Below are 21,631 nucleotides of genomic sequence, written 5' to 3'. Positions count from 1 at the left end.
AGTGAACGCCTCCAAACGTACTTGGAATGCGCAAGCGCTGCGCTGAAAACCCGTGCGAAGGCAAACAGAGCACTTCCTCGAAGTTGATCCTCACATGACTTACCAACTAACAACAAAGCAGTGTGAGTGATGTCTCCTCTGGCTCTAGCTCTTTTTAGTGCACTAATATGCTGTTCTTTGGCAGAGAAGCCATCAAATGTTCCATCTCCAAACATTATCATCATGCTTATGGATGACGTAAGTTATTTAGGTTTCTTTATTTATCAATGAATGAGCTTGACTTCCCACTTGTCTTTTGGTTTCTTTGTAGGTTCAGGGGAACACAATGCATTATTTAACCGTACAGTCTGTACACAGTTTATCTCTTTGTGTCTGCTATGTTTTCAACCCTTTTGTGGTGTATGATTAGGCTGGGCTTTCTCTTAAAATCTACACATTTCTGCTCTTTTCAGATGGGTTGGGGGGACTTGGGGGTGTTTGGCCAGCCCTCTAAAGAAACCCCGAACCTGGATGCCATGGCTGCTCAGGGAATGTTGCTGCCAAACTTCTACACAGCAAACCCACTTTGTTCTCCATGTAAGTCAGCTGATAGGGTTAGCTAACACACCTAAACCAACGTTTCCTGTTTTTCAGGTAGTAATTAGTTTTGTGGGTAAAAATATTGAGGAACAAGATAAGATGACAGCAGCCATGGGTGTCAAAAAGTGAGTTGAATCACTTTGAGGCATAAGCTGAACATACCTAAGTACACCCTTGTGTGCTAAAAATAATTAGTAGATAGAAATGTGTAATTTAGTTATTGTGTAGAAGAAGAATTTAAACAACACACACACACACACACACACACACACACACACACACACACACACACACACACACACACACACACACATATATAATTGTAACAAATGGTAATGAGGCAGTTTTCTTTGGAAAGGAAGTAAAATGCACTCAGCTATATGTGTGTCTGATTAAAACATAACTTTAGGGACCATCCGGAAATGTAAATAACTTTCTCTTTGTAATTTTTTTATTTCACAGCCAGAGCTGCACTTCTCACTGGGAGACTCCCTGTCAGAAATGGTTTCTACACTACCAATGCCCACGCTAGAAATGGTAAATAAATATCTCATTTGCACAATCATTCATTACCCAGTCTACTATTTAAACTGTTCTTGAAAGTCATTGAAAGAATATTAATTTAAATCTTGACTTTTTTTGTAGCATACACACCACAGGAGATAGTAGGAGGAATCTCTGATGATGAGATTTTGTTGCCCCAGATGCTGAAGAAAAATGGCTATGTCAGCAAGATAGTTGGCAAGTGGTGAGCTCTTTATCTTTCTTTAAACCAGGTTTTTAGGGGTATTGAAGTTTTAGAGGTGATGCTGAAGACGGCTGCTGATGGTTGCAGCTTTTGCTCTGGAAACAGACTGTATCTACATACTGAAATGTCCTTGAGCTACAGAAGTAATGCCCGGTCATAGGGCTGGTTCATTACATGAAAACCTGTTTGTAATTTGATGTATGAGAGAGGTTTTCATGAAACAATATGTCAGTGTACTATTTTTGACGGACACCATCACTTTTTGGAATGATATAATGTTATGCTTTAAGAAATGAATACTTTTTCCGCTATAAATATGTGCTTAATATGATTGTCAGTTACCATTAACAGCACTTATAATTGCAAGGTTAAGATCCCAGTATACATTTGAAAACATATTCAAAGTAGTCTTGGTTATTCCTTATATAAATGCTGCACTGGTGTACTTATGAGGTCTGAAACCATGACTTAGATCTAGGTGACTGCCCTGCTTCTGCTTATTGAAATAGTTTTTTTTTTTTTTTTTTTTTTTAATGGTAATACTGTTACACATTAGGAAATTTGCAGGAGTTCATGTCCAAAATATGAAGCACATTTTTTTCAATTTAATCCCATCCAAAGGTCTGGTTTGAGTCACACATGCCAAAGTATGTAGTTCTCTGCCGGCACTAGTAGTAATACGGTTTCACCTGTATGCTTTGTTCAGAGTTGGTAGCTCAGACTTGTAGTTATTTGGCGACACATAATTTTGACTCATCAGCTGAGCCATCTGAATGTTATTTAAAGTTAAATGAGCCACTTAAAAGCACGAGAGTTTCCCTATTTTCTATCTCTGCTGTATCCTAATTACAATGTGCAGAAAGGGACAAAAAACTTTGGACCGTGGTTACACTGTAATTAACACATAAACAGAGTTCTGAATGAGTGAATGAATTTTGAATATATATTTTAATGTCTTTTCAAATGATAATTAAAAGAAAAAGTAAATCAATGTTTAAACCAAAACTCTACAAACTTCAATTTCTGCCTGAGCAGGTGATCATTTTTACAATAAAAAATAGTCTAAGAAAACATTCTTAAATAAACAAAATAATGTCTATCTTATGTTTTTCCTCTGAAGAAATGCACTGTGTTTGTGAAATTTTCCAAAATCAACTGAAATCAAAAACTGTAGAAAAGCAGATTTAAAATACCTGTTCTGATTTGTTCTTTTTTTATTTCCTTGATTGCATGATTAGACACTTTCAGCTCAAATCTTCACCAAATGCTTTAAGTTTGGTGTAATAGAGAGATAGGAGAGTGTAATAAAAAAACTGATTCTTACTCCCAGTAAACGTAAAAATGAGCATGTATTGCAAACTCCGCTGCACAGTATGTTGTTTTTAGCATTGATCAAAACTAAAAATTTCAGCCACATTGACTTTTCAGCATTTGACTGCACTTTATCACCACAGGCACCTGGGCCACAGACCTCAGTACCTGCCCCTGAAACATGGTTTTGATGAATGGTTTGGATCACCAAACTGCCACTTTGGCCCGTACAACGACAGTCAGAAACCAAACATCCCTGTCTACAACAACTCCGAGATGGTTGGCAGGTATTATCACATGGTGGTACTCAGATATACATGACAGCTAACAGAAAAAAAGGCTGAAAATCTATAAAATCCTTTTCCTGCCATGACTCAGTGGAATAGTCTGGCTGGCTAGATGAGCTGAGTGTCTCCCCTCCTCTTCCTTCTCTGTACCAGCTGTGCTTGTGTATTCCATTTTCCGCCCATTTGTTTTCCCCAAAACAGCCATATGTGTATTCAGGGTCATTGGAACTGGCAGCCGGGCGTGTTTTTTCGCTTAGCCGTGGGTTTAATCAGCGCTGCATACCTGGGCCCTGGACAGATGTACACACACACATAGACACAAGTACACATAGACACACTCGCGCCCTCCAGAGACGGCAGGTTGTGTTGGCTGTACGTGAAGACACCTGGAGGAAGTGAAGCGTAAGAAAGAGAGATGCCTGTCACTGCTTCTCTGCTCACCGCTCCACGCTTCAGCAACGCCTCATAACAGTTCCCTCTGCTCAGCTCGCTTGAGACTTCTCAAATATGCCTTTCACTGAAATCTCCTGCAAACAAACACAACAAGAGGAAAACTTAGCTCAAATCTGTTTTTGCATTTGTCTTGGTCAGTTTAGCTACAAATTAACAGCTTTTATGATTTTTTCAGGTAGCTTTAAATTAATCATTTCAAGTTACTACATATAAAGAGGTCAGAGGTGTGATGTGGCCCAGCAGGTGGGAATGTGTTAAATCAATCTTGTCAATCCACATTTTTTTCAGATACTATGAGGAATTTGTGATTGACAGGAGGACTGGAGAATCCAACATCACACAGATCTATTTGAAGGTAGGTTAAAACTCTCTTGTCACGTTTATGTGCATCTTCTTCTTGGGTGTTATGGTCTTGTAATGGTTTCACTGTTTTACTCTATTGGCTGAATAGATTTAAATAGAATATAATTCAACTTTATTGTCTGTTATACTAAGAATCTGCCTTCACAACAAAAGCACAACTTGATGAAAGATATTATTTTTAACTTAGAATGAAATAAAGATAATTTTGAGCTAATGAAAGGAATAAACCTACCTGACTTCACTTATAAGTTGCCCACTACTAAGCTCCAAACCCCCAAAACCCCCAAAGCCCGAAGACAGAGGGCAGTTTGGGCCAGTACATCACTCAAGCTAAGTGGCCCTTAGTTGCCTGCACCACCTAAAACACCATGAAAAGATAAAGAGTTTGTTGTAAGAAGACAAGGAAAGCAGAGCTAGGAAAAGTAGTTGGTCCAAACCAAAACACATTTCTGCCAGGGGGAAACTGTACCCTCCGACTCCGGAGAACAGAGAAAAGAGAGATTATATTGATGGGGGGCCGGTCTTGAATGCTATCTTGAAAAAGTGGTTTTTGAGTTAGGTTTTTGAAGGAGAGAAGCGAGTCTGAGTTTTGAATGTTCAGTAGAGGGGAGATCCAGAGGAGTGGGGCATCAGCTGAGAAGGCACTGTCGCCAACAGAATGGTGCATCGTTTCGGCGATGGGGGTCAGGAGTTTGGTGTCCGATGACCTTTGATGGCGGCTGGGGGAGTGACGTTTTAAGAGGTCTGCTAGGTATGGGGGAGCGAGGTTATTGAGAGCTTTGCAGGTGGTGAGCAGGATCTTGAAGATGATTCAATCTTCAATCAGACAGGGAGCCAGTGGAGGTGCTGGAGAATGGGTGTAGTGTGTTAATGGGAGCAAGAGCGGGAGTGGGTGAGTGAGCAGCTGAGTTCTGAACTTACTGAAGTTTTTGAAGATCTGAGGAGGGGAGGCCAGAAAGGATGCTGTTGCAATAGTCCAGTCTTGAGGTTAGAAAAGCATGAATAAGTGTTTCGGCGGCGGAGAAGAAGAGGGAAGGGCAGAGGCATTCATTGTTGCGGAGGTGGAAGAAGGATGTTTTTGTCATGTTCTTGATGTGTGATTTGAAATAGAGTGGTGGATTTTAGGAAGTTGCTGTTCATCCAGGTCCATTAACATGCTTTTCCATCTCTTTTTGTACATGGTGGCTCCTTTAAGTATTACTTCTTCTGCATACGTGTACTCCACTGAGACATCCACTGTTAAATAAGATAAAACTTGGGCAGCATTTTGAAACAATTGTACAACACATTAATTATTAAGCTCAAACTTTTTTGAAGCTATCTTGTGCTTTACAGACAGTAGTTACTTCTCCTCAGCTTTTAACTGACACATAAACTGATATCAACACTTCCTTATTCCATAAAACTTCACAGGGTAACCCCTAAAATGCTTGAGTTAACTTTGTGCGAGCTGTGTGACACTGCAGGTTGTTAATTTACTTTTATGCGTGTACCTGAGAAACAGACAACAGAGAGAAGCACAGAGCAAGAACTCTGTACACAAGAAGAATATGTTGTTTGTTCATTTTATATTTTCAGGCCTGTAAATGAGAAATTGTATTTTTAAGTGTATGTGATAATGTAGCACTTTCTCACACCACAGGAAGCTCTGGACTTCATAGATCGTCAGGCTAATAATGAGCAGCCCTTCTTCCTCTACTGGGCCCCTGACTCCACTCATGCGCCGGTCTATGCCTCCAAACGCTTCCTTGGGAAAAGCCAGCGAGGCCGGTAAGTTATACTTTTCTTAACTTCTCTGTAATTGAGACACAGGATGTAGGTGCATTAGTCTAAAAACGATTTTCCAAATGATTTGAATAACTTTGGATGGTGTGTGCTCTGTAGGTATGGAGATGCAGTGATGGAGCTAGACTATAGCGTTGGTCAGATATTGGCACAGCTAGTAAGTTTAGGCATAGAGAAGAACACCTTTGTCTTCTTCACTTCAGACAATGGAGCTTCTCTCTTCAGTGGCCCAAAACAAGGTAGGAAAATAGTCAACATGCAAAACACACACATAATTTTGTGAATCAAGTCGGATCAATTCCTTCTAAAACAATATCTTGTACAAGCAGTGTTTCTGTTTTGTGGACTCCTCAGGTGGCAGCAATGGGCCGTTCCTCTGCGGGAAGGAGACCACCTTTGAAGGGGGCATGAGGGAGCCTGCCATTGCATGGTGGCCTGGACACATCAAAGCGGGCATGGTGAGAATACTCCTGTTATTTGCATTGAAACAATCAACCAAATAATCCCTAAAATCTTCTCTAGAGACTATATTTCACCCAGGATCCATAACCAGTGGATTTGTATGTTCAGACCATTGTTGCTTCAGAATATGCCTCCTATCAACAGGTACCAGGGAGTGCTTTATGTGCATCTGCTGACATAATAAAAGACTGAAAAGCAGGTTGAGGGTAAAGGAGTAATTATTTCGCTAATCCTGTCCTTTGAATAGTTGTTACTGTTTGTTTCATGTGTGTATCGTTTTCCTCTTAACATGTGCACAGTCTGATCTGCTGTTAATCTCGACTTTGTTAAACTTCTATCGAGTGATTTCACACCACAAACAGCAAAGATAAACTCTGCGATTGCGACCACGAGTGTGTGGGCGCTTATTCCTGTGAATCCTCAAATATTTCTGGCAGGAATTAATGCCCCAAACTCTCTCTCTCAGCCCCCCCTCCCCAATTTAACCCCCCACCCACACCGTGATCCTCTAAGCTTGTGCGTTCTGCAAATGACTTTTAATTGTATTAGGGGCAGCTGTGACACGGGGCTGTGACGCAGAGGGATTTGGTGGAGGAGCAAGCGGAGGCTGCAGTCTGCAGTAAGCCTTGCCCCTGGCTCATCTCACAGGGGTGTGCTGGGGCCTGATAGCACAGCGGAGCAGCGAGGGAGAGGGGGATTGGGAGCGTCTTAAGCAGCTAATCTGTTTGTGTGTTTGCTGAGGTTGGATTGAGCTGTAATGAGGACTTCAGTATCTGAATATGCCAGGCGCTCAGGATAAAGGAACAGAGGGGTGGAGGAAGTGGAGGGGGGTGGTACAGGGAAGGAAGTAAGGAAGGAGTAAAAAAGAAAAGGAGGAAGAGGAGTGCTGAAGACTCTGGCACTGCCTCACTTCCAGAAGCATGTATGTGTTCGCAGGGCTTTGCTGCACCTGCACCACGCTATAATTGACCAGTAGACCTGTGTGTACATGCGTCACTTACGCCTTTTATATGTGTGTAGAATTAGTTTTGTTCCTCACAGATATCTGTCAACACCGTGCAAAGAGACACCAATGCTCATCGTCATGATACACCTACAGTACATGTGTGTTTGTGTTGCAGTTGCAGCTGGATCGATAGATCCTCCCCGAAGCTCTCTAGGGTCGTGACAACAAAGCTGCATTGTTGGAGCTTCTGTACTCTCCAGCTTTGGATTTATCACTCTGTGCTGCTTGGGAGGGAGGACAGACTAGACACAGGGTTGCCTCTGTCTCTTGCTTTGTATTTTCTCTGAAATCTCCGTTGATCTGTGCATTGAAAGTCCAAAAGCTCTTTGAGCTGCAAAGGCTGGAGACAACAAACAGCCATCCATGCCATTGTAGAGGGGGATTTCAGCAGGTTTTATTGTTCAAATGGACGGATCTTTAGAGTTTTAAGATGAGGAGGCAAGTTTGGAGGGATTTGGAAATTTAAAAAAATGTTCTTATCTCAAACAGATCAAAAGACCTCTGCGTGGGTGATGAAGCTGATCATTTGATACTTTAATGTGAAAGACATGATCAAGAAGTCACTCGCCAGTATTTAGTCAGTGTACTGGAATGAAGCAGCATGGTTGCAGGTGCAGATTCAGCATTCTCCCAGAGCTGTTGGGAGGGGGGTAGGCTGTGATGGTGTCGGAGGTAGTGGCTGTAGGAACAAAGAGGGGGCGCTGGGTATGGAGGGGGGGTGGGTGGCCACACAATGTTGTCTAGCGTCACGATCCCTTCTGTTGTGTTTTATCAGCCGGCAGACACACAGGCAGAGTGGCAGAGACAGCGATTGGAGCACTGCCTTCTCAGATAACCAACAACAGCACTCAAACACAAAAAGAAATAAGAGAAAGGGAACGTGACATTAATAGAGAGTGATGAGTCAGTCAAAAGAAGGAAAGAACAAAGGGTAACAAAAGAACGAAGTTCATTTGGACTGAAGACCGAAGCCTGTGTGTAAAAGTTTTAGTTTTGGTCTCACAAGTTATTACCAACTAAATGTCAGTTTTGCTTCCTCTAGTGTCCTTTTGTCCTGTCTTATTTAGTGGTTTGTGTGTGTCTGTGTGAGAGGGACTTTAAAAAAATGAAGTGATGGTCTAAATCTGTTAGAGTGTGTGTGTGTGTGTGTGTGTGTGTGTGTGTGTGTGTGTGTGTGTGTGTGTGTGTGTGTGTGTGTGTGTGTGTGTGTGTGTGTGTCTGGATGTGCAGATAGATCATGGAATGCATTGCAAAGCCTTTTCTGTGGTTAGTTCTGTGGATACAGAAGAAAAGGGAATTCATTTCAGTGCTTAGGAAGAGCTTGTGTGCGTGTGTGTGTGTGTGATTGTGTGTGTGAGTGTGTATGTGTGTGTATGCGTGCTGGCTGCCGATATGAGCACAGCGGCACATGGCGGTGCAGCTGCAGAGGCCTGATAGCGCTATCTGATTGTGAGCGTGCCGTCTCCCTCTAAGGCTCGCTCAGGAGAGAATGGAACGGAAGATCAAGGATGACAGCGAAAAAATGGCATTTTATCTGAAAATAGTTCAAAGTTTATAAATAAAATAAAGCTTTTCACTGGGACTGGGAGAAGGAGATAAAACACCAGCTCGCTCCAGCTACAGCCGCCTGCTTGCCCGGGCCTTGTCCTTTCCCTACTTCTTCTCCTCCTTTACTTCACTCCTCCTTTTTGCTTTCCTTGCTAAGAAACTCATTTAGAAAGTGAGGCATTTTAGAAGATTCCTTTTTTTAAACAAACCTGCAAGTAGAGATTAGAGAGGAGACTGAAGAAATGCACCCACTTCCTACATATGTACAAGCACGCATACAAACATCCTGTCATGACTTTGCATAGTTACATCCACGCTGTTTTCATTCTCTTAACACCTGTGTGCTTTATGTAAAGGCATGCATAGAAAGAGCATGGTCCCAGTAATCCTCTCTCTATGCTTCATGAACTGTGTATCCACCAGTTGCAGGTACTCCAGCAACAGGACTGTTAACAGATATTGCCATTAAATAGTCTGAAAAGCATAAACCTTTCAATAACCAATGACGACCTATTAGAGCTTTAGTCCTCATTATTTTTAATGAGCTCTTCAGTTTCTTTGATATCATGTCACATGTTTAAAAAAATCCTTCCTCAGGTAAATTTCCAGTTGGCCAATGTGATGGACTTGTTCACCACCAGCGTAGCTCTGGCAGGAGTCAGTCCTCCTGAGAACAGAACCCTTGACGGCCTGGATCTGACACCAGTACTGCTCACGAACTCACCAGCACCAATGACACTCCAAGACAGGTGAGTACACATTAACTGTTCCAAAGAAGTTCTACTTTTTAGCTTCATAAAAACACCTGAGAGGGACAGCAGTGTTAGTTTTCTTCCCCCAAATATGCCAGCAATACATTTTTTTTAAGTTGGTCCAAAAGTTTAGTTTAGTCTGAAATTTCTGAAAAACTTGCAGAATATTTGTTGTGGGGGCAACAGTTTAACTCAGTGATTAAACTACAACTCATGTAGAAAAGCTATAGTCCTTGTAGCTGAAGGTCTGTTTTTTTCTTTTGCAGTATGTTCAGGGTAAAACATGTAGTTTTAAGTTGTTCATTTTGTCAGCAACTGAATTAATTTCATTTTTTAATAAAAAATGGAAGAAACAACGAAAGAAGAAGAATAAGTTCCTGGACTTAATGCCGGTGTACGTTTCAGGTACTCTTTGCACAGGGATGTCTGTGCTCTTACAAAGACCAGGGAAAACTCCTGAAAAGATGCATTCTCTTTCTAAGGGTTAAAATACGAAAATGTTAGCTGAACATTTAACATTTCATAGTTGTATAATTAAGTGCCAGTGAAAAATACAAAATTTAAAAGTTTGAAGACAAACAAGGTGAGCACTGAATCTGCCAAATCTTTGTGGAAAATTGTTGCTTCCACATCAGAAGCTCGTTAGCATTTTGGTTGTAGAATTTAGCTTCATACTCTGCAACCTGTTAACCCAAACTATTATAGCAAGCTGTACTTTTCAAGTAAATCACTATTTGTTTGGGAGAAATAAAATAAAATAAAAATAAATGAAATCTCAATATTTTTTTTTTAGGATTTGTTTGTTTTTTGGGAGCAAAGACATTTTTTATTGGATGGTGAAAAGACCACATGACAACCTCAGCTTGTTGAAAAATGAAGTTGATGCAGAAGTGCAAAACACTGCAGTTCCCTCAAAGTTCACTGGAGGCTGACTCTGGAACCTAAGGAAACCCTGTTAGATCCCACATTTAAGTACCCATTTCACAGAAGAAATAAACTGTTTACATCTTTTTATCTGGCAGGGAGTGATCAGACAGGCAGGTATGCATTTCAGTCGTGTCTCAAGATTAATTACCCACCACACCTTTTGGTGAAAAAACTCCTGGCATGATGAAAATTTTGGCACTCTTTCCCTGATCCATAAATAGACCAATCTTCTATTACCGTGGGAATGAGCTGATGGCTGTGAGACTGGGACAATACAAAGCACACTACTGGACCTGGAGCAACTCATGGACAGAGTTCAAAATGGTAAAACTCTTTTCAAACACACCAACTTCATCCCATCGCTGCCTCTTCACTTGTTGTTTTGCAGAGCCTCATCCTCCCTCTTTGTCTCTCCTAATCTAACTCAAACACTCAAACACTTTCACTGTCGGTGTTATCTTGAAAATGGCTCATCAGTTGACTGCTGTGTACATCAGCGCGTAATGAATATTAATGAAGAGCCCCCACATCAGCAGACTTACATCATTCATCAGCCGGTTGACTTGTTTGTTCGAACTCCAGTGGAGATTTTCTTCCTCTCCATTTACATTCCCACATTTCCTGCTGTACACTCGTTCTTTTGGCGTCAAGGGGAACAAAAAGAAAAGAGATGCCAGCTGTATCTCTCTGTTATAATTACATCAACTCTATTTTGATTAAATGCATAAGGAGAAATGTGTTATCTGATGCTTGACAGGCAGGATGGTGTTGTCCTCCTTTCTCTCCTCTGTCCATAAAAACATGTCCTCCTGTCCTCCCTCCTTAGCTCTGCTTTTCCTGTGATCCAGTTTGTTTTATGCCCCATCGGTCGTTTAAATTGCTCTCTCCTTCAGGGCTGCTGAATCAATAGCAGCCTCCTTTATCAACTCATGTGAACTGAAGTGGAACTTCACAAATAATGGCGTCTGATTGCCTGTGAGTTGCCTATCGATTGATGTGCGTGTGAGTGTGTGTGTGGTTGTGGGTGTACATAAAAAGAGGAAAGACGAGACAAAACATGAATGCGTATGTTCTGTACTGTACTGTATAGATGGGTATGTCTGTGTTTTATGGACCCCTATGAGTAAAATTCTTTATATGCTTCATGACATTATGATGGCATCCTTGAACTGTCAGTCTCATGCAAACCACAGCACGTTTTATAAACATAACGATGTAAACAAGCTGACTTATGGGCCATATTGAGATGTTTCATGTCGTCAAACTTTGCGTGCAGTGCTTTGAAAATTACATTTAGATGGTGAATATATTCATAGGTTCTTGTCTAGGCCTTTACTGGATAGAAAAAACATAATTCATCACCAATTCCAGACTGATTGTGTGCTTCAATTAAACATTTCTCAGGCCAGTTATCCAAAAATAACACCTCCCCCTTCATTTGTAAAAACTAGAATATATAATTTGAGGTTTTTGGTCCACGGTAAAAAGATAAACAAGGTGAGATCTGTGTCTGTGAATAAGAACAAAGTTACAGGTTAATAGCTGAGAGACGTGCAGCTCTGTTCAGGCTGTGTTCATGCAGCTCAGCCATGAGGAAAATGAGAAATTTCACAGGCTTAAATGGTTCTCATCAAACTCTCTTGAGGCAGTGTGGTGATGTTAATATTGCGAAATATACTTTGTCGTGACTGTGGCTCTTTTGTATTGGGGTTGCTGAGTAATGTGTGCAGCAGAAGGAGCTGTAAAGCAGATGTAATAGTTTTTTTAACCTTGTTGAATGCATCACAAAGCAGTGAACGAAAACTGAGAAATCACTTGTTTACCAGACAGTTAGTCCTAAACTGCTTAGTTATCTCTTATCAGTGCCAGCAGCAGTTTCATTGCAGAAGATGAGATAGAGATAGAGATGTAGTGTTTGTGTCAAATATGCTCGTGATGAAGAAAGTACATGTTCTCAGCATATTGTTTTAAATATCCAGCCCAAATATCATGTGAATTTCCACCATCAAATATTCCCTTTCCTTCTATGCTCTGATGCTCTAGCACCTTATCTTGTAGCAATGACTGCTCGGCTCCAGTTTGAAAGCAGCCTGGTTGTATCCATAGCATTAATGTCAGGGGAGATATGGACTTCTTGCTGTTCTGTCTTTGGTACAAGAGACAGAGTCAGAGAGATACACACAGCAGGCCTTTCTGGCTGCTCCTCTGGGATGAGTTTTTCTTTTTTCATTCCTTTCTGCATTTCTAAGCTGTTGGCTTCAAAAGACAGGACGAGTCAGGATGAGAGGAGGCTCTACAGGGTGTGAGGAGGGGGGGTTGTCTTTGCTTCTTACTCTCTTTTTTCTCCTCTATATGTATTTTGAGGCGCTCTGTTCAGTGCTCTCAGAGGGGGGCAGCAAAAGGGCCTTACAGATGAATGCTTTCTCAATATTAGTTGTGCTCATCAAAAAGTGTGTGTTTGTGTGTGTGTGTGTGTGTTTGTGTTTGAAGGGGGCAGATCTCCAGGGGGCTCTGGAGGAGTGTGTATGTGCGTGTGTCTCAATCAGGCTGCGGTCGCTGGCAGGCTCATGAGAATGGAGTGAGGGAGCAGGAGAGATGAAGAGGAGGCAGCACAAGGAGGAAAAGTCCTCTATTTGGCCCTTTGACTTTAATCTCTGTATGATGCACCGAGCAGAGCTGCATCAATAGCATAACAGTTTAAAAGACTATATGTTTGTAAGCTATACACACAAGATAATGCATGGAAATCAGAGACGCAGACAGCTGCAAGCTCAAGTTAAAACACCTGGGTTTCATGATCGAACACAGAAACTCTCCTTTGTGTTTGCCTTTAAACTTATACATTTAAAATGCTCTAACAGACAAAACTGTAAATGAAATTCAAAGTCTCTTTTTTTCCATCCGTGTGGCACATAAGGAATAAATCAAATACCTTTCCTCTGGTGGCCATTGAACCTCTGAGAGTGACAGAGAAATTTCTCAACCTGTTGGTCTAGAGTGAAATATTGTTTGTAGTTGCTTTACACTGGGTTGCAAAAGCAATGTATGTAAGATCAAATGAAACCCGAGAGGGTTTACACTCTGCCAACATGTGATGTGTACCTTAAAGGTTACATCAGCCAGGATAGGTATGACGTGATGAAAGAAATAACAAGTAATGATACAAAAAACCCTGAGACTAAATCTGAAGTTCATTGTTTCTCTCCCTGAATTCATCATCTAATTTTCAGTGTTAGGCTTTCTGTAAAAGCTTCCTTTTAAAACACAGTCTTTTCTTTGGTTTTATTTCCCGTAGGGCGTCAACTTCTGCCCAGGTCAAGAGGTTCATGGTGTGACTACTCATGAGCAGGTAGAGCACACAATGCAGCCACTCATTTTCCACCTGGGCCGGGATCCTGGGGAAAAGTACCCCATGAGGTGAGTCCTCTGAAAGAAAACCTAAAACTGTGGTTAAAGCTCTAAAAGATTAGGAAAGAAGAGAGTGGGAAAAATACTAACTGGAGAGGAGTGTAGTCAACCAGGAACAGGTGAAGAGATGAACTGTGGAGGATCGAGAATAGGAAGGCAATTTGCCTGTTGCCAGCACAGCCTGTGTATGAGATCAATGCTGATTCAGTGGCATGAAAAAGAAGGCAACGGATTGATCCGCTCAGCCAGAGCGCGCCTGATTACACCCTCCTCTTTGTGATTGCAAACAGCTCCTTAAAGATCGCTATCTGAATCTCAACCCTCTGGTGCACTGCTGCAGGTTAAAATTGCCAGATGAATTGTTCAGGTCTAAATTGAGAGTGAATGCTGTTTAATGAAGTTTTGCGTGTCTCTGCCTGAGCTCAGAGGAGAGTTAAGAATCGCTCAGGGGCGAGAAGACGCCAGAGGACACAGACCGCAGAAGCTGAACTAAGATTATTACTAAATAAGGATGCAAAGATAGATGAGCATCATCCTTTACTGCACACAGCCAGTGGAGTATATTTATGTGATGTTTTACGTAGGATGACACCATGACTAATACATTAAGATAATCTGAAAATTGCTTTGATGACAGAATATTCGTTTTGTGTTTGCTTTGGCTCCTAGCTGCCTCCTGGGTTGACCTTTCTAGTTTACCCTCTGCAGCTCTGCCTCTTTCATTTTGCTTTTGCCTCTTCTTCTCTCTGCCTCCTGTGGCTTTTTTCAGTTTGAAAGTGAGATGGAATGATAAAACATTAATGTTGTTTTTCAATTGCTTACCTTCTAGCCTTGCTGTGTACTTGGAGTAATTAAAAAAACTGAAAAACAGTCAATATGTGACCCTGTACTGAGTGATTTTGATTCATTGCATGATCTCAAACAAAAATACATAATCTAATTGCAGTGAGGTCACTGAGTTTGTCTATAAGGTCAGTCTAAGCAACATCTAACTGCATGATCTCTTCACTGTTCTCTCTTTATCATCTTTTATTAGGGATGCACTGATGTGGAAATTTTGGTCGATGCTGATATTGATATTGCTGTTATGGCCAATAACCGATATATACCCATATAAATATTGTTAAAAAACAATGAGAGATGATGTGTCGTGGTAGTTCAGAGAGAAAGAGTGGCGCGATTGTGAGAAAAGACAACCATGGAGACGATCAGAGGATGGAGCACCCGAGATGAACACAATCAAAAAGTATGTTTTGTCTGTTTTTTGGATCAAAAACAGGAAGAAAGACATAAAAGAAGAGAATCCACTCTTCTTAGGTATTTTTGGTGTTTACGTAGTCATAGAAAACAATATTATTTGGCTCTTGAAAGATCGTTCCAGAAAATGGCTGGCTGATGAGTAAATATCGGTCCACTTTCGCAGCTCAGCTGATGCTGATATGTTAAAAAAATGACCAACATCAGCTGATTCCAATATTGATACCGATATATCCAAGCGGCAACCTCCAGTCTGAGAATATGAGACAATGCGGAAGTGCTAAAATCTGCTGTTTCTCGAGTGTTCGCTTGAGGCTGGCTCCGGAAGTAGTTGAAGTCACATACACACCAAGCCAAAAAAAGCCATTTTCAAAGCAGAAATTAACCTATTTACAGCCTGGTTCAAAAAACGTCTCCTGTCTGAGTCGCTGATTTTACTACCAGCTCCCACTGTACGGGGGGTGAATTTTTTTCTAACGCGGCTGTTCAGATGATATTAAGATCGCGAGCTCTCCCAGTAAGAGGCACAGCTGAGGGTCACGTGACGGCCAGCGGCCTATGGCTCTAGGCAAAGCCCTTGCCACTACCAATATGGCCCCTATAACCAATGTGCTTCATTTTCCGTTTCAGAAACAGTTGGGTGACGTCGGCGATACTACGTCCATGTTTTATACAGTCTATGGATATATCATGCATCCCTATCTTAAATGTACACTTTCATTCCTCTTCAAACTTGGTCTCACTTCTTCTTGTTTTCCACCTCTTTCCTCTACCTACTCCCGTGCCCCTCAGCTCACTCCTCAACACTCAGATTGCTGTCCCTCTGCATCCACTGGGGCTGTTCTCCTCCATCCTTGCAAACAGTGTGTGCATTTGTATTTCTGTGTGTATATGTGCGTGTTTTCACACATGTGTACGCGTGCATTTTGTCCGTGTGCTCCTCGCTCTCCCAGCTGGACCGGCTGCCTGGCTGTCATTAATCTCTGTCTGCACCTAAAGAGCCACTTAAGATGATGTAGGGCCTGTCTGCACACATACCTTCACTACTGTCGCAGCCTGTGATACAGCAAGAAGCACGCATACACACACAGACACACACACACACACACAGACACACACACACACACACACACACACACACACACACACACACACACACACACACACACACACACACACACACACAGATACACACGGGGGAAAACAGTGCAGATTATAATGTGATCTAAAGGAAAGTTTGGGAAGAACAATACAAATATAGTTAGTGCACTTTCAGAAAAGCCTGATTAGATTTGGGGGATGCCGCAGTCTGCTTTAGCAGTAAAACACAAATCAAAACAAGTCTGCTTCTACCTTTGTCAGTGATTTTAGATCCCCAATGGGTTCGTTTAGAGGTTTTTCCTTTGCCCTCCACCTCTGTGACCCCAAGCCCTGAGGTTAACACATTGTGCCTTCTCACCACCCACCTCCGCTCTGAACCCTGAGCCCCCTGGTCATCCAGTGTAGTCCCAGCCCTCACACTGCAGGCACCGCTGCATGATGTGGCCTCATCTGCTGCTTGCCACCAGCCTCTTGTGTCCCCAATCAATAGTCCTTACTGAAGTGCTCAATTTCTACCCGGGTGGAGAAGGATGGTAGAGGGGAGGGGCAGATAGGACAGATGTATTTGATTGTCTCCTCAATTCCCCCACCTTCTGCTACTGTGTTGTTGAGTGTGTGTTGTTGAGTGTGTGTGTGTGTGTGTGTGTGTGTGTGTGTGTGTGTGTGTGTGTGTGTGTGTGTGTGTGTGTGTGTGTGTGTGTGTGTGTGTGTTCCAGCCATAGTGTTATGAATCAGTAATCAGAGTGGTGACACACCTGAGCAATGCCCCCGTCCCCCTTGGGTGCCATACATTATAAATCAAAAGAGTGGATTTGCATACAGCCTGCTTATTATTCCAGAATATGCCTGTACACCAGTAGGCTAAGGGTTATAATCATGATAATGAGCAGTGCTGACTGTGAGCTTTTTATTATTTGTTTGCAGAAAGGGCATAAACAAATGGCATTATTAGTTTTTTGATTTAGAGGTCTGCACTATAAGATTCTCAATGCAGACAAAACAGAGGAAAACTTTACGCAGGCGCTCGGCATATAGCATGCTTTGCTTGCAGAGTTATACAGAAGAAGTAAATGTTTAAAGCAGCCTGATAAATCTTCCTTACATTTGCTTCGATTAAGTTGCTTCATCACTTATCATAAAATGAATCGCAACAACAAGCAGCAGGCAGAGATAGCAGGGAATGAAATATCCCCCTCGTTGATTGGGATCGGGCGAAAGCACGGTTTGTGATTTCAGATAGCTGAAGCAATTTAATCTGAACGTCTGATTTTAACCAAGGGGAGTAATCTTGTTTTTTCTCTATCAGCTCGGGTCAGAATGAGAAGATAGTTAGCTTATGACGAATGTGGCACACCAGGAGAGAGTCTAATTGCAGCCAGTGCACTCACTACCAGTCAAGTAATTGTAGGGCAAAGTAAAGACTGAGACGATTGGGGAAAGGAGCAGGTGCTGGCTGATGGAGGAAGCCTTGCTGCCCTGTGGGAGATCTAAGAGGGAGGGTGGGTGTGAGCTGGACAGGGCCTGGGGTTATTACTCTAATTGACACTTCACCTCACACACGTGCACATGTTCCCTGGGGGCCAATCAGAGGGCTGGGTTTGCGATGGAGGAAGGATAGAAAGCTGGCACAGGTGCTGCCTGCGAGTGTATCAGGGGTGTAATTGCACTGCTGATATTTGTCTGTCCGTGTGTCACGCCACCAGACGTCCACTCCCCCAACACACACATGCGTGCACACACAGCCCATTAACCCTACAGGTCCTATTGAGAGCAGCGTTCCTTTGAAAGCCTTCAGGGCCCCTGTGTTTTACACACTGAATATAATAATGCACAGAGGTGCTCGGCTCGCTGGTGTCCAACAGCAGTAATTGAGAGACAGGGGATGGGAGAGAGGTTACATGGTTCACCCTGCTGAGTGTGCTTTTCCAAAGGGTGCCACAGTGGGCAGCGCGCGCGTGTTTGTGTGTGTGTGTGTGTGTGTGTGTGTGTGTGTGTGTGTGTGTGTGTGTGTGTGTGTGTGTGTGTGTGTGTGTGTGTGTGTGTGTGTGTGTTGTTGACAGCATGTCCCAGCATTGATTTAATGAGTAAAGCTTGGATTGGATACATGTGAGCAATGCATGCAATGCATTCACTCCCTGACAAAAGCATGATTTAAGAAATTGAAATCATTGGTGAGTGTGTGGCTGTGTGTTTCAGTGGTTGTGTAAGTGTATGTGTGACATACGACTTATGCTGAAAAATAACTGAGACATGGAGCCAAAACGGCGACTTAAATGTTTGGTATTGAAAATAAAATTTGTCATTGAAAAACATATCCTGGAAATAAAAACATTAACACTGGCATGGAAAAATGTGTAATATAAAAAATACAATGGCATCAAAATGGGTAATGGCATTGATACAATTTTTCTGAAGTTAAAAACAAAGACGTGAAATGTCTCATATTGTTTCATTTTTATAAATTGTTGCATTCTGATGTTTTTGAATCAAAAACATGACAATCATGTTCATGACCCTCAAGTGTTAGACATTCACAAGTTTACCTGAAGCTCCAAAACCACAAGTTAATCTGTTCCTTTTTGCTATTAATTATTGAGAAGTGGAATGGTTTAAAGATAGTTTTTAAATGATATAATAATCCTACCCCTGCTGGTGTGGCTGTGCTGAAGGTTGACGCTGCTGAATGTTTTAAATTAAAATGTTTATGAGGCCTCGTTTGCAATGACATTTGCAATGACGTTTGCCTCAAACCCCTAAAGAGATCAAAGAAATCGCAGAGATAGACTCTGTCTTGACCACGACTATCCACAGGTTAACTAGAGAATGCCAATTAGCTAACCTCTGGCTAGATTGTTTCAGCAGACCACTGCATACCCGTTTTTACATCATTTTAAAACGTACTTTAATCTATTCCACTTCTTGATGAATAACAGACTAACTTGTGGTTTTGGAGCTCTAGGTGAACTGTAGATGTCACACTTTGGTAAGTCAGTGGGGTCTGTTATTCGCCGTCGATATGCAAATGATAAGTTAATCATGCTCTCCTAGCCCTTCCCCCCAAACCCTCCCCTGAAAAACTGAAAAGGACAGTCAGCGGAAAAAAGAGTCATCAAAAAAGAAACAGTGACATCAAATCAACAAAATATTAAAAACATCAAAATGCAAAAATTTATAAAAATGAAATCATGAAATTTCATAACAGTGTTTATAACTTAAACAAAAAGTTATCAGTACCATTACCTGTTTTGATGCCATTATACTTTTTTATAATGTACATTTTTCAATGCCAATGTCCCTTTCTTTCATTTTCAGGATATGTTTTTCAATGCCAAAATTTATTTTTAATACCAAACAGTCATTGTTTTGGCTCCATAAGACATTCAGAGAGAACAGATTCAGAATAAATAAAAACAGACTGAATGTTTGTGTCCCTCTGGGTTTGTGCTATGGGGTGAGGTAAATGTGAGAAAGACAAAGCATGTGCGAGTGTTTTTATTTACTTCTACGTAAGTGGTAAATTGAAACTCTGAGTGTGTGTGAATACGTGGCTGTGTGGGAATATATGTGTATGCTTCCTAAAAACTGAAGCACAAACTTATAATTGAAAGTCAGACCTCAAATCTGCAGTCTTTTTGAACCCTTCTGTTAGGATACATTACTAAATATGTATTGGCAGTAGCTTCTGAAATCTGTGGATTTGCTGCCTATTTTTATCATATGTCTTAAACATCTTTTCAGCATTTGTGTTGTAAACTGTTCACCTTTTTTGACGAAGATTATACATGTTGTACCAGGGATCATGAAATTTGTCATAAACTCATTATTTCAGCATTGTGTGTTCTATGTTTGTAGTGTTTCGACCAAAGAGTACCAGGAGGTTCTGAGTAGGATCACTCCAGTTGTGCAGCAGCATAGGAAGACCCTGGTGCCTGGATCCCCCCAACTCAACATGTGTGACGTAGCTGTGATGGTGAGATTTGCACGTTATGAAAATAAAGGTTATAAAAAATAAAATGAAAAAAGTGCTTGAAAGCATTTTTTTGTGAAAATGTGAATTGTGTGAAGCAGATTTCTTATCTGACTGTATCCAGAGGCAGTGGACCAAAGCAGTGGATACTGTGTTTTTTCCTAAATGCAGGCAGGTTGTGATACATCCAATGACAGAAAATGATACCAAGTGGAAAAGCGGTATTAAACAAGAGTCCCTGTTTTAGTTTCTGCCCCTTCTTAATCTATATAGCCCACTGACCAGTGATGTTCCTTTTTTCTTTGTGGCCCCCCACTTATTTTGCATTGTGTACAATAATATCACCTGGTTTGGATTCTCTACCTGCTTATTTGCCTGTTTGTCTTTTTATGGGAAAATGTCTTCTAGGTTTATCCCAAGCTCCTCCAGGCACCGGTTGCCCGTCTGATGTAGATTCACTTGCATTGCAGTACTGCCCCCTAGTGTTGAACAAAACAAACACAAGTTCTAGCAAGGTTAAAAATGATTTGGTTTGAGAAGTGTAATGTGAGACAAAGTTTGGTTCTTTTTTCATTAAATCCCCCCACATATTTGACACAATATTTTAGACATGTTTCTGTAAACATATTTTATTTTCCATAAGTAAACCTTTTGATTAAACATTTTCTTGTCAAAAGTTGTAGACATGATGGTGCAGGATACATATTCTAGAAAACAAAAAAAAGCAAATGTTTGAATGTTTTGAAGACCACACACCAGGATCAACTCTATATTCTCTAGTTGACAGTTATGGCTGCTCTCTGTTTCAGAACTGGGCCCCCGCTGGCTGTGAGAAGCTCAAAAAGTGTCTCAAAGTGCCAAAACCTGAGCCCAGGAAGTGCGACTGGCCACACTGAAGTGGCAACAGAAGCCAAGATGAGGAATCAAACCTCAGAGATGTGCCTTTCTACAGAACAATCAAACTTGTGTTTCAAAGTTCAAGAGCTGCATTTGTAAATATTTTTTATTGTACAAGGTCAAAGGTTGTGGGATATAAAATCAAGGGAACTATTTTAGTAAAGCAACATTAGATTCATAATGCAGACTTTTTAATGTTTCTGTTTTAATTGCCCAGAATGAAGTCTTAATGTTGGAGACAGAGGTTTCATTCACAACTCATTTTACTGTTTCAGAGAAGGGAAATGTATTTAATGATCTCATAATGAATGAAATAAAGGTTTCAATTTGAAATGTTGGAATAAACTCTGTATCTTTTATAACCAGGGGAAATACTAGACTGTATCCGTAGTATAGTAGTAATAATATTTTACAACAAATGTTTCAATACTGTTTACTAACAGCAATCATCATGGGTGTATGGCTGTTAAAATTTCAGAAATTGATTTAATAAGTTCATTTGACCGATTGTAATTTAACTATATGTAATGTACACAATGTGCCAAACCGTCATGGGTTTACCAGACACTAGAAGTACGGATTCAGTGGAAAAACAATTCAGTACAGTTATTTTAAAGTTGCATTGTCTTTGTAAAACTCAGTCTTTGTATTCTGACTTTGTAACTTTTTCAAACTTTCAATTCAGTACTTAGTTCCCCCCAAAAACGTTTTTGTGATGATTGAACTCTTGTCCCCTGCACCACTCTGCTACAATTCATTCATTCATTTTCTGAGCCACTT

At 41.2% G+C, this 21,631-nt stretch overlaps 1 protein-coding gene across 2 annotated transcripts; it reads left to right on the top strand.

The window, feature by feature from the left end:
* The first annotated feature begins 61 nt into the window (after window positions 1-61).
* galns (galactosamine (N-acetyl)-6-sulfatase) lies at window positions 62-21,198 on the top strand. Of its 2 annotated transcripts, XM_074666203.1 has the most exons (14): window positions 62-237; window positions 453-576; window positions 1,042-1,116; window positions 1,225-1,327; window positions 2,782-2,925; window positions 3,667-3,733; window positions 5,384-5,511; window positions 5,626-5,765; window positions 5,881-5,984; window positions 9,140-9,291; window positions 10,443-10,545; window positions 13,517-13,638; window positions 19,840-19,957; window positions 20,764-21,194. In XM_074666203.1, exons 1-14 carry the CDS (start codon window positions 130-132, stop codon window positions 20,848-20,850), a joined length of 1,575 nt encoding a protein of 524 aa, XP_074522304.1. In that variant the 5' UTR covers window positions 62-129; the 3' UTR covers window positions 20,851-21,194. The 2 variants fall into 2 exon arrangements, 1 of the variants encoding a protein (XP_074522304.1); XR_012598088.1 differs by lacking the exon at window positions 13,517-13,638 and having other exon boundaries at window positions 20,764-21,198.
* The last annotated feature ends 433 nt before the right edge of the window (window positions 21,199-21,631 follow it).

The sequence above is a fragment of the Halichoeres trimaculatus genome, unplaced genomic scaffold (assembly GCF_033239565.1).
Source record: "Halichoeres trimaculatus isolate MK-OKI-2021-1 unplaced genomic scaffold, fHalTri1.1 fHalTri1_scaffold_3, whole genome shotgun sequence".
Classification (NCBI taxonomy): Eukaryota; Metazoa; Chordata; class Actinopteri; order Labriformes; family Labridae; genus Halichoeres; species Halichoeres trimaculatus.
The sequence above is the reverse complement of the archived record's forward strand: the minus strand, read 5'-3'. Positions and strand labels throughout refer to the sequence as shown.

Excerpts from the sequence above, each read along its gene's own strand:
- galns (XM_074666203.1), top strand. The coding sequence starts at position 130 with ATGTCTCCTCTGGCTCTAGCTCTTTTTAGTGCACTAATATGCTGTTCT. Across the intron at positions 5,766-5,880 it reads CTTCAGTGGCCCAAAACAAG|GTGGCAGCAATGGGCCGTTC; the intron begins GTAGGAAAATAG and ends TGGACTCCTCAG. Across the intron at positions 9,292-10,442 it reads CCAATGACACTCCAAGACAG|ACCAATCTTCTATTACCGTG; the intron begins GTGAGTACACAT and ends ATCCATAAATAG.